The following is a 13,181-nucleotide window of genomic DNA, read 5'->3' as shown; positions in this document are numbered from 1 at the left end:
CCTCTTCTAACTGTTGTTTAGATTCTTTAGGTGTTTCAATCTCTTCAATTCCTTTTTATTTTTTTATCTATGAAAACAAAACTCTTTCTTAGGTAGGGAAAGCATATTTAGGTGTATCGAATTCCAGATAAATATTTAGAAATCATAAAAATAATGGAATCTATGTATAAATATTATTTTTCAAAAGTAAACCAACTTATGTTTGTAATAAAGTGACTTGCAATGGATTATATAAATTATATGAAAAAGTATTGTATTATTCTTGCGATTTTTCATCGGCAAATAAATGGATTTTTTTAAAAGTGATGCGACTGAGAATATGAAACTACCAATGCTAACTTTCTATTACACATTTATACCAAATCTTTTGGGTCTTTCTGAAGTTTACAAATTATATTTTTGGTTTTTATTGGGTCATTAAGAAAAATTGAAATATTATGTATAAACTCATACAGATCAAGATCCTCTAAAGTGAAAAAGTTAGTAAAATAGTAAAATGAGAATTTAATTACTCTTAAATTAAGATCGTAGGGTACACATTTCATGGAAGTTATAAAATCAATGGTGATTAACCTTTCACTTTACCTCTTTACCAACTTTCTCACTTTAGAGGATCTAAATTCAACTCATATTAGCCACACAAACTGAATATTCCTCCTAAGAACTCTAAATTCCTAATTTGGCTTTTCCCACTGAAATCTTGAAAACAAAACAAAATTTTTAAATTAGAATAAATTACTATTTCTAATCATGAATATTTAGACAGTTAACAAATCTACCCAAGAAAAAATAAATTTGATGTTACACCCATGAAAGATGGGTTCCCATGGACAAATTTAAATATTAAAATAATTAAGTAAAAAATTCCAAACTACCCCTCCTGACCTAATTTAATTCTAAATTTTAAATCTCTAATCTTGATCACCACCTCATCCACCAGTAACTAGTCAGCCGCCACCTCACCCCTATCCATTCCATTTGTAATCACTACCACTTCAGCTCTCTCTACCCCTCATCCTAAAATTTTAATCTCTAACTCTTCATTTTCTTCTTCAAAATTATATTTTCACTCTCTCTAGTCTTATTTATCTTTTTAGCTTTGTGTTGAAAGAGGAAGTCAAAGCAGAATATAATAATCAAACAATGGCCACAACAATACCTAAACTTTATCTCCATACTTATTTCAAACCACACTCGAAATAACCCTAAATTACAATTATACATACTTATTGCTTCATAGTTGGGTAACTATACCAAATTTGAACAAAGTTAAAGTCATTATCAGACAAAATATCTACTCATTTTGTAATAAAATTATCTCTTGCTTGAGACAACCTAAGAATCAAATCTTTTTTTTAATTTTTTTAAGTAGTTCAATTTAAATAACAAGGTATACTTTCTTATATATGCTTGTTATGGTAGGATCAGTGTTTTATATTCCTTTCTTTCACTAAAATTTCTCAAATAAGATAGTGTAAGTATAATACCCACAACTAATTGGCCCTAGGATCACTCACTCATATAAATGACACTATCATATTTTTCATCTCTCAAACTCACTAACACTCATAAAACAAGAGAGAGAATTTTCACATTTCAAAACATACACATTTCATTATGGAACACACATACAATACACAAGGCATATGTGCCTTTATATAGACAATACTTCCTACTAAAATAATAATTTATGAATCAAAAATCAATTTTGTAATGACTACCATGCTATGAGTTGTCTTCATGAATCTTCCTTCAATTTGCATTCATGTAGTTTCCACAATCTTCTAATTTAGGTTGCTTGTCCTCCAATTTCAATTCAATTTGATTTTGAATTTCTTCAATGTTGTAGAATGTTGTAGTTATACTACTCTCTTGAATGTTCTTGGTTATTCTCCAAATTTCCAACATCTTCTAGTAAATTAATGATTATTGTTTTCAATTCAAACTTTGCTTCTTCAATTCTTCAACCATGTTTCATGAAAATTCTAATCCATGCAAGTTGATTTATAATGAATTAACATTGTCTCCCTTAAATCAAGCTTGCAGAATTAATCATTCCAAGCATATTCTTCAATTTGTAAAATAACTCTGTCTTCAATGGCTTTGTAAAGATATCTGCAACTTGTTCTTCAGTTGGACAGTACTCGATCACAACTTCTTTTTCATTCACCAACTCTCTAATTTTATGAATCCGAATATCAATATGCTTCGATCTTCCATGGAATACTGGATTTTTGCAAAGTGCAATAGCTGACTTGTTATCGCAAAATATTGTTGTTGGAGTATTTTGTTTCTCGTTCAATTCCTCAAGAATTCTTCTTAGCCAAACTGCTTGTGTTGCACAACTTGCTGCTGCTATATATTCTGCTTCTGCTGTAGATAGTGCTACTACTGGTTGTTTCTTTAACGACCATGAAATTGCACCAGAACCAAGATGAAATACAAACCCTGAAGTACTTTTTCTTGTTTCTATATCTCTGGCCCAATCACTATCAGTGTAGCCAACAAGGTTTACTTCATTAGTATTCTCATAATAAATTCCATCATTTAAAGTACCTTTGATATATCGAAGAATTCTTTTTGCCGCTTGTAAATGGTTGGTACAAGGCTCCTCCATAAATCTGCTAAGCAAACCAACTCCAAACACAATATCTGGTCTAGTTGCAGTTAAGTATCTTAGACTTCCAATCAAGCTTTTGTAATATGTAGGATTCACTGTTCTTCCTTTATCTTCTCTCAGCAACTTGAACTTCTCTTCGACTGGAGTAGAAACTGGCTTTGAATGCTCCATCTGAAATTTCTTCAAAATATCATTTGCATATTTCTTCTGAGAAATGAAAATTCCATCATCTCTTTGAACGACTTCAATGCCAAGAAAGTAAGACATCAAGCCCATATCTGTCATTTCAAAGTGCTTTATCATAGCCTCCCTGAATTCTACAATTACCTTCAAATTGTTCCCAGTAAAGATCAAATCATCAACATAAAGACACACGATCAAGATATCTCCAGGTTCAACGAACTTGATATAAAGAGTATGCTCAAATGGACATCTTTTGAAACCATTCTCAATGAAATAAGAATCAATCTTCTTATACCATACTCTTGGTGCTTGCTTTAATCCGTACAAAGCTTTCTTCAATTTATAAACTTTATCTTCTTTTCCAAGAACTTCATATCCTACAGGTTGCTCAACATACACTTCTTCTTCTAAAGTGCCATTTAGAAATGCAGACTTAACATCTATTTGATGTATCTTCCACTTATTTTGAGTCGAGAGTGAAATAATCATACAAATAGTGTCTAATCTAGCAACAGGAGCAAATACTTCAAAGTAGTCGATACCTGGTTTTTGTTTGTATCCTTTTGCAACTAATCTTGCTTTGAAACGATCAACTTCACCACTGGGTTTGTACTTAGTCTTGTAAACCCACTTTACTCCAATCGGCTTCTTATCTGCTGGTAAATCTGTCAGCTCCCATGTGTCATTCTTCTCAATGGCATGTATCTCCTCATCCATTGCTTTCTTCCAATTGTTGTCTTTAGAGGCTTCTTCAAAGTTCAATGGCTCACAATCTGAAAATAGAGCAAAATTTATGATTTCTTCATCGGACGGATCGTTGTCATTGCCAACTTTATAATTTGCTAATCTAGCAGGTAGTCTCCGCTCTCTTTGAGGTCTTCTAGATGATTCAGGTTGTTCGGTTGCATCTGGTTGTCTTTCTTCTTCATCATCACATGTATTTGAAATTACAATCGGATGTTTTTCTGTCTTTGTGTCCCAGTTCCACATGTCTTTCTCGTCGAACGTCACGTCTCTGCTGATGATTACTTTCTTTGTTTTTAGATTGTACAACTTATATCCTTTTGAGTCTGTGCTATAGCCAATAAAGATACACTTCTCGCCTTTGTCATCTAACTTCTTCCTTAATTGATCTGGTACGTGGGCATAAGCAATACACCCAAAGACCCTGAAATGATGAATGGAAGGCCGCTTTCCACTCCAAGCTTCCTCTGGTGTTTTATCACGAACACTCTTTGTTGGACATCTGTTTAAAATATGAACTGCTGTTGCAACTGCTTCTGCCCAAAACTCTTTAGGCATTTGTTTTGACTTGAGCATACATCTGACCATATCCATTATGGTTCTATTCTTTCTTTCAGCAACTCCATTTTGTTGAGGAGTATATCTAGTTGTTAGTTGGTGTTGAATTCCGTGTTGCTTAAAGTATTCTGAACATGCAAGATATTCTGTTCCTCTGTCTGTTATGAGAATTTTGATTTTATAGCCACTTTGTTTTTCGACAAATGCCTTGAATGTCTTAAAGACATCACATGCTTCTGATTTCTGCTTCAGAAAGTATACCCATGTATATCTACTAAAATCATCAATAAAAGTGATAAAGTACCTGCTACCACCATTACTTGGAACTTCTACAGAACAGAGATATGAATACACAATTTTAAGTAATCTTCTAGCTCTCCAAGACTTTCCTGTAGGGAATGGATCTCTGTGCTTCTTTCCCAGTTGACAAATCTCAGAAATACAATTGGGAATATGAATCCGTGGTAGACCAGAAACAAGTCCTTTTCTTGACAGGTAGTTTAGGCCAGAAAAATGAAAGTGCCCAAACCGCATATGCCACAACCAGTTATCATCAAGTATCACAGAACTCATGCAAGAGGGATTAACATGTTGAATTTTTAACGAAAACATTCTGTTTGAGGTCATCTTTGCTTTATCTATGAACCTTCCGTTGTTGTCAAATACAGTGCAATATCCATGATAAGTTATCATCTTATATCCATTCTCAGATAATTGCCCTATACTCAGTAAATTGTAATCAAGTTCAGGAGCATAGAAAACATCAGATATATAACTCAGCGAACCATCCTTCAATCTAATTGGTATGTGCCCTTTTCCTTCAATAGGGATCTTTGTACTATTACCAAACTTCAATAATAGTTTAACTGAATCATCTAATGAAAAAAATAACTCCTTTCTACCAGACATATGATTACTGCAAGTATTATCCAAGTACCATATATTTTCATCTTCAGCACATGAATTACTTGTAAAAAATAAAGTCTGAGTACCCGGATTGTCATCAGTATTTTTATGCTGATTTTCTGCAACGTGTGCTTGATTGTTATTCACCATTTTGAATCTGCAATCTGCTGCTTTATGTCCATACTTTCCACAATGAAAGCAATTGAAATTGGTTCTTTCTTGATAAAAATTGCCTCGACCTCTTCCTCGGTTGACAAGTCTGAAATTCGTTCCACCTCTTCATTGATTAGGTGGTGTAAAATTATTGTAACTTCCTTGGTTGTAATTGCCACGACCTCTACCTCTGAAACTTCCTTTTACCTCTACTTTGAAAATTAAAACCACGACCTCGTCCTTCTTGTGTATGGCTTGATTCTGCAACGTTGTTGAAATTCACTCGACTTTTTAGGGCTTCCTCGATTGATTTTTCTGATTTCTTCAGTATTCTACTGATGTGGCTTTCCATGGTTCCTTGCAACTCTGCAATCGTCATGGTATCCATATCGTGGGACTCTAGTATCGTAGTCACCACATGGTCATACTTCATCGGCATGGTGCGAAGAATTTTCTCCACTACTTTGCTATCAGGCATATCTTCTCCATAGACTCTCATCTTATTGACAAGATCTGTAACACGAGTAAAATATTGCTCAACAGTTTCTGAGCTTGACATCTCGTACCTTTCATATTCTCTTCTTAAAGACTGTAGCTTTGCTTTCTGAGCTTTATCTACGCCTTTGTATGATAGCTTCAACGTGTTCCATGCTTCCTTTGCACTTTTGGCATTTGCTATTTTGCCAAACACCGTATAATCTACTCCTTGATGAATTTGAGATAGCACTAATTGATCTCTCCTCTGTTGGGCAGCATCTGCTCCTTCTTGCAAACCCGGTTCAATAAAATTCCACAGGTTCTGGGCCTTCAAATGGGTGGACATCAAAGTCTCCCAATAACTATAATCAAGTTTTCCATCTAACTTGGGACCGGACCACACAATATTAAAAGTGTTTGCCATACTGACTCTATGAATAAACAACTATGTGAGAACCCTCTCACACCTCACAAACTCTCAAACACCAGGCGCTGGATTAACCAGCTCTGATACCAAATGTAAGTATAATACCCACAACTAATTGGCCCTAGGATCACTCACTCATATAAATGACACTATCATATTTTTCATCTCTCAAACTCACTAACACTCATAAAACAAGAGAGAGAATTTTCACATTTCAAAACATACACATTTCATTATGGAACACACATACAATACACAAGGCATATGTGCCTTTATATAGACAATACTTCCTACTAAAATAATAATTTATGAATCAAAAATCAATTTTGTAATGACTACCATGCTATGAGTTGTCTTCATGAATCTTCCTTCAATTTGCATTCATGTAGTTTCCACAATCTTCTAATTTAGGTTGCTTGTCCTCCAATTTCAATTCAATTTGATTTTGAATTTCTTCAATGTTGTAGAATGTTGTAGTTATACTACTCTCTTGAATGTTCTTGGTTATTCTCCAAATTTCCAACATCTTCTAGTAAATTAATGATTATTGTTTTCAATTCAAACTTTGCTTCTTCAATTCTTCAACCATATTTCATGAAAATTCTAATCCATGCAAGTTGATTTATAATGAATTAACAGATAGACCGAACTTACCTTTTTATGTACAAATTTTTTTGTTCCACAGTTGAGGCAAAATGTTATTGAAGAAGAAGCGCCAGATTATAGGTTTGAGGCTGAGTCGACTCATCCAATTTGGGTTGGAGCTTCCTTGTGGTGTGTTTTTTTTATATAGAGAGACTGTGCATAAAAAGAGAGAAAAATAAATAAGAATAAAATGTTAAAAAAGAATTGTGAAGAAGAAGATGGAGAGTTGGAAATTGAACACTTGAGCTTAGGGGTGGGGAAAGGTGAGGTGGCGGCAGCTGCAAGTAAAATTGATGGGATGAGGTTGTGGTGATTGCTATTAGTTTGTTTATTCGTGAGTAAATTTGTCAACATTCTAAATATTCATAGGTAGAAATGGTAATTTACTCTTTTAAGTTATATGCTTTTAGTCCAATTTTAACACAAATTTTAAGAATAGAAAAGACATTGGTATAATCCACCTTTATTGTAACTCTTTCTCAAACTTGTAAAATTCAAGTTAAGATTGGTACAACGTACAAGAGAAAATAAAAACAAAACAAATGCAAAATGCATGCAGAACGCAGGTGATGTGTGGAAAACGATCCAACACAAAACTCACCGGCAAGTGTACCGGGTCGCATCAAGTAATAATAACTCACCTGAGTGAGGTCGATCCCACAGGGATTGAAGGATTGAGCAATTTTAGTTTAGTGGGTGATTTAGTCAAGCGAATCAAATTTTGGTTGAGTGATTTGTGTTTAACAGGAAGTAAATGACATTAAATGTAAAGGGGGAAGGGAAAAGTGCAGTAAAATAAAGAACAGGAAAGTAAAAGTGCAGAAACTTAAAGAGCAAGAAAGTAAATGACTGAAACTTAAAGTGCAAGAAACTTAAATTGCAGTAACTTAAATGGCAAGAAAGATAAATGGCTTGAATATAAAAGGGAATTGAGGAATGGGATTGCAAGATCCAAACAAAGAAGAAGTAAATTGCAGTAGTTGATTGAGCAGAATTTAAATCAGAGGCAAAGAACATTCAAACAGCAAGAAAATAAAATGCATCAAAGGTTCACAGAAGAACCAAGAGTGAATTATGATCTCAGGATCCCAAGGGCTTAGGTAGCAGAGCCTAAAACCCAATTTCCTTCCCAGATCTGAATTAACTAAGCAATTGACAGAAAATTAAAGATGAAACAATTAAAGAACAGAATTTGGATTGAATTATGCAGAAAATAAAGTGCAAAGAGCTTGAATGGGAATTGGGACAGAATTTCCCCAATTTCACACACCCAATACTCAGAAAACAGAAGAGTAGGATTGCCCCAGAGAAATGAGGAAGGAGATTAGTCAATTCTCCCTTGATCCTCTTAGTGCTCGGACAAATCTCTCAAGAGAGCTCAAAGGAAATGAAATTCAAAAGCTCAAAATGAAAGTAAAAATTCAAAGCTCAAAGTAAAGGTAGCTAAAAGTTCTAATTACATCAAACTAACTCCTATTTATATCCTTTCTATTCTTGGATAATGGGATTTGGATGGGCTTTTAAATTGGTGAAGAAATGAGTTCAAAAGAAATTTTAATTTGAATTTTGGCCCAAAAGATTCACTCCCAGGAGGCTGCCCTGCCCTTGTGGAGGGCAGGGCAGAAAAATGAGGCTTGGTGCTAGCAATTGGTGCGGCCATGTTGCGTGTTGGTGCGAGTTGGTGCGCGGTTGGTGCGCCAGAGGCTGCCCTGCCCGCGCCAAGGGCAGGGCGGGAAAGCTGATGCGCCAGGATGTGAGGCGTGCGTGCGGATGGTGCTGCCAGAAGGAAATTTGGTGCGCCAGGAAGAGTGTTTGGTGCGCGGGACGCTAAACGCTGCCCTGCCCGCGCCAAGGGCAGGGCAGGAACGGTTTGGTGCGCCAGGGAAGAAACGCGCGCGCCAGATGCTGCCAGGTCGAGGAAATTGGTGCGCCAGATTGAGAAATGGTGCGCCAAGATCGTGCCAATTCAAATGCTGCCCTGCCCGCGCCAAGGGCAGGGCAGAGTTGCTTCCTTCACGTCTCGGGTTCGAACCTGGGAGGAGGCATGCGTTACACTAATTTTCCTTGGTTTCTTGGCACGGTAGTCATCCTTAAGTCTTGGCTTCCTCATGGTTCTTTGTTCGAACCTTGTGGCTTGCATAGTTGATATTTTTTTGTTGATTTTCTTCCTTGTAGTGCCCGATTCTGCCCTCCACAAGGGCAGGGCAATGTTCTCTTTCTCTTGGTCCCAAGGCACAAAATTGTGCTCTGCCCTTGGAGTGGGCAGGGCAGAGTTGCCTTCTCCTCTTGGTCACCCAATGTTGCTCTCTTAGAGGGCAGTCTGCCCTTGTGGAGGGCAATGTTGCTTCCCCCATTAGTTGCTGCACGCTTCTTCTTGATTCGGCCACGCTTTTCTTTCCTTGGCTACACTTTTATTGCCACGCTTTTCATTTTCTTTTCTTTTCTTCACCTATAATAAACCAAACAACCACTCAAAGTATCACTAAATTCAAGAGGCTTATAAATCAATTAAAATTCAATTAAAATTAGCTTAAACCTCATGGATTAACATTAAATTCATGGTGGTTGCTTGATTTAGAGAAGTTATGCATTTTCACTCCAAATCACTTACTTAGGATGCAAGAAAGTGCATAAATGCTAACAAAACAAGTGAAATTAGCTTGAAAAATGGGTATATGATGACTTGTCATTACAACACCAAACTTAAACCTTGCTTGTCCCCAAGCAAGCATCAAAACTAAGAGTAAATGAAATGAATAAGAAAAGAATGCATATCCTTATTATGCAGATAGCAGAACTTGATCTATGGGGCATTTATGCAGACAATGACCACTCATTTATTGTTGCTGCTGCATAATACACATCTTTCTTCAAAGGCTTGCTAAACTTGCTGTTATTAGACTCACCTTTTGATTCCTCCCTTGCTAACTTTTCTTGGTTTACAATGCTTTAACAAGCTTTTTATTCTTTTAGAGGTTGGGTGTCAAATGCTGCAGCATAGCCTTTGGCTTTATTTTCTTTTCTTTTGCTCAACATCTTTCCACCACAGACACTTAGCTCACTAATTCTTCCTAGGATCATTGATGCCCAGCATCTCTTTGGATCACTAAGTGCTTTGTTTCTAAGTTGCTCTTTATTGTGGATTTTCAATTGGCCATCCCAAATCAGTTGATCTAAGTGACCGGGTTTCAAAATACCCCTTAGAATTTACTCATCCAACAGATCTCAGTACAAGAACACCACAGGCATTTGTCCTAAGGTTCAAGCCATTGGTGTCCAACCTTTATTCTTTGTTTTTCTTGCCATTTTGGCTTTTTCTTTCCCTTTTCCTTTCTGTTTTTGTTACCAAGGGTTGTTTTATTATTGATAAAAATCTTTGTAACAGCAAGCTAACTCACAATTAATGAGAATGATATTATGCAACACTTATTCCATGAGTCATGCATTTAATCAAACACATATGCCACCACCAACTTCCATTCATACTCATGCAACATTGGATATTTTACTTTTCAATTCAAACCAAACTCTTTTATTCAAGCATATGGGAAACAAAGCAACATTTAAGCTAAGTGATGGATACAAGCATTATGCAGATTTAGCATTTTTCTAGCTAATTATTAACTAACTTAAAATGAAAAGCAAAGAACAGAAAATGCATAAAGTAAAGGAAATAAATGATGGAGGTATATCATGTTTCAGACATGCATCTCCTTATTAGAGACATAGAAGAAGAAGTATGAAAGAACTTTTGCCACCTTCTAATGGTCATGGCTGCTGCTTGATTCTCCCTTCTTCTTCTTTCTCTTCCCTGTCTTGGAGTAATCTTGGATCTCTTCTCCAGGACATCTTCTAGCCCAGACAGAATCTATGAGTCCTTTGAGCCCAAAAGTTTCCAATGTGTTGAAGGTTGACTCAGTGTATTGACGAGATTTTGCTTGTTGCTTGGCTAAGAATTCAGGGCATTGCTCAAATGGCTTGATCTCAGGATTGAGTGTTGGCAAATTGTGGGTCAAGTACTCCAACCTTGCTTGCATGTTTTCATCATACTCCATTCTTTGTACGTGTCTAGCTTCTCCCAAGGTATGATGAACATTCTTCCATTGATACAGGTTGTGACTATATTCCGATGCTTTAGCTTGACTGAAATACAGCTTATCATATGATTCCTTGAATTCTTTGTATTGCTCTTTTTGCCCTTCAAGGATCTGTGCTTGAAATTCTTGCTGCTGAGTCATCATTTGTTGTTGCCATCTCTCTTGTTTCTCCTCCATTTGATGCTGCCAAGCTTCTCGTTCCTCTTTTTCTTTCAAGAATTGCTCCATGAATTCAGGATGGGGCTCTAGATATTGCGCTGGGCCCCCTTGATTTTGGCCTTGTTGGATCTGCATGAGTTGATTCTGACCTTGTTGAGCCTGCATGAGTTGCTGAGATAATTCTTCAATTGATCTTTGCAATTGGCTCATATCTATGGCATCATAAGCTTGATTTCGTCCTTCCTCTCTTTGTGATCTCCTTTGTCTAGGAGCTGCCACCCCTTCTTGATTTTCTTCTTCATTAATTCCCTCCATGCTCTTCTTGGTAATTCCTTTTCCTACTTTCACTTTTGTTGTGTCTTCATCTTCAAAGATCACATTGGCTTTGTTACATAGCCTGAGAATGGTACTTGGATGCCCAAGACCTTTTGATTTGCTTGTGCTATTGGCCATTTCTTGAATACTGTCAGCTATGAGTTGTGCAATGTTGATCTCACCTCCATGCAAGATGCAGTATGTCAAGAGTGCTCTTTTGATTGTGACCCAAGATGCATTTCCAGTAGGAAGGATAGATCTCCTTACTATTTCATACCATCCCTTAGCCACAGGAGTAAGATTTATCCTCATTATGTGACTTGGAACTCCCTTTGAATCTCTTTCCCAATCAGTATTCTCCATGCATAACCCCTGCAGAATTTCATCAGGATTATTTTCCCGTTGCAATCTGGCCTCATAACTAAGCTCTGGATAGGTTATGGTTCTCAACTTGAGAGCTCTTGTGATAGCAGCTGGGCTAAAACTCACTTCAACCCCTCTGACATAACTTGTGTAGGAAGCACTATTTTTGCTTTCTTTTGCAGCATTTGCATAGAACTCCCTAATCATTACTGCACTGATGTCAGTCAGAGGAGCACACAAGAGTTCCCACCTTCTTTCTCTAGTAATCTGCCTCATGATGGGGTATTCTCCTTCCCTCAAATCAAGGCCTTTCTCATAGATGACATTCTTTGCCTCCATGAACCTATGATATCTCCCTTCATGGAATTGGGATCTAAACTTTCTTGCATCAAATGATGGAGGTTCGGTTACCATAGGTTCTTTTCCCGGCCTTCTTTGTGAGCTTGAGGATGCCATTGAAAATTAAAGTGGAAAGAAAGAGGAAGTAAGAGTAGAAGGAATATATGTTGTGTTTGGGGTGAATTTTGGTTCGGTTTTGATGTGTGAGGTAAGGGAATTATGTTGGCTTTGGAAGTGGAGTAGAGTGTGGTTTCATATGAAAGTGGCTTGAGTGGGAATATGAGTGCCGTGTTGGTGCAACGGCTATTTATAGGCCATGTTTCCAAGCCTTTCAACAAAACCATAATGAATGAATGAGGAGGGGACCGTGAGTGTTCTTGAAGGGCTGAGATTGGTTTGCTCATTCAAAGAATGCATGAGATGGACGGCTTGCATGCATGGTTGAGGCTTGACGAGGATCCTCCTCCCATTGGTTGCATGCACTTCGGTGTCCAATGTTGCATGCATGCAAATTTTGTTCCCCATGAGCACGTTCTCCTAGGTACATGTGACCTCCCTCACATAGCTCCTCCTAGCCGTGGCCCTTCCTTGAGTTTTATCTTAATCTTTTTCTCCTGCAAGAATCAAGATAGCTAGCCTTAGATCATTAATATAGCCGTTGACATTTAATTCGTATTTAATAGGAAAAGAATTATTTTGTTTTGTTTATTATTATTTGAAAGAAAAATTTTTTTGTCAATTATGCCCCTTAATTAAAGATGTCAAAAGTTGGTGAACACCAAACTTATCCTTTATTTAGGGGATGGCTTAGCAATTGCAAACCAATCTCACAATTGATGTATATTTTTTTTTTTTAAAAATACTGATGTATGATCCCTTGTCTGTATGGTTTTGAGTTCATGATTGGAAAATAATCCTCTGAACATTGTTGCACATGCAGACACCAAACTTAGTGTTTGGTTATATGCTTTATTAAAAGAGTTATGCATATGCTCTAGAAGACAATCCTCTTCTTTGAACAATGAGCTTGGGTGTGCCTTAAGGTACACCAAACTTAGAAGTTTGCCATGTACTTCAAAATGACATATGCATTTACCAGGCATGAAAATTCAAGATCACATTCAGAGGGATCATGGCTTATTAAATAAGAGAAAACGGAAATCTTAAACCATGGGTTGCCTCCCATGAAGCGCTC

At 36.7% G+C, this 13,181-nt stretch overlaps 1 protein-coding gene across 1 annotated transcript; it reads right to left on the bottom strand.

Annotated features, from left to right (window-relative positions):
* Positions 1-5,348: 5,348 nt before the first annotated feature.
* LOC130949857 (uncharacterized) lies at positions 5,349-6,065 on the bottom strand. The gene has a single exon (XM_057878469.1). The coding sequence runs from the start codon at positions 6,063-6,065 to the stop codon at positions 5,349-5,351; it is 717 nt and encodes a 238-aa protein (XP_057734452.1).
* Between the last annotated feature and the right edge of the window lie 7,116 nt (positions 6,066-13,181).

The sequence above is a fragment of the Arachis stenosperma genome, chromosome 9 (genome assembly GCF_014773155.1).
Source record: "Arachis stenosperma cultivar V10309 chromosome 9, arast.V10309.gnm1.PFL2, whole genome shotgun sequence".
Classification (NCBI taxonomy): Eukaryota; Viridiplantae; Streptophyta; class Magnoliopsida; order Fabales; family Fabaceae; genus Arachis; species Arachis stenosperma.
The sequence above is the reverse complement of the archived record's forward strand: the minus strand, read 5'-3'. Positions and strand labels throughout refer to the sequence as shown.

What these genes read in the sequence shown, in the direction of transcription:
- LOC130949857 (XM_057878469.1), bottom strand. Translation starts at nt 6,065, where the DNA reads ATGGCAAACACTTTTAATATTGTGTGGTCCGGTCCCAAGTTAGATGGA.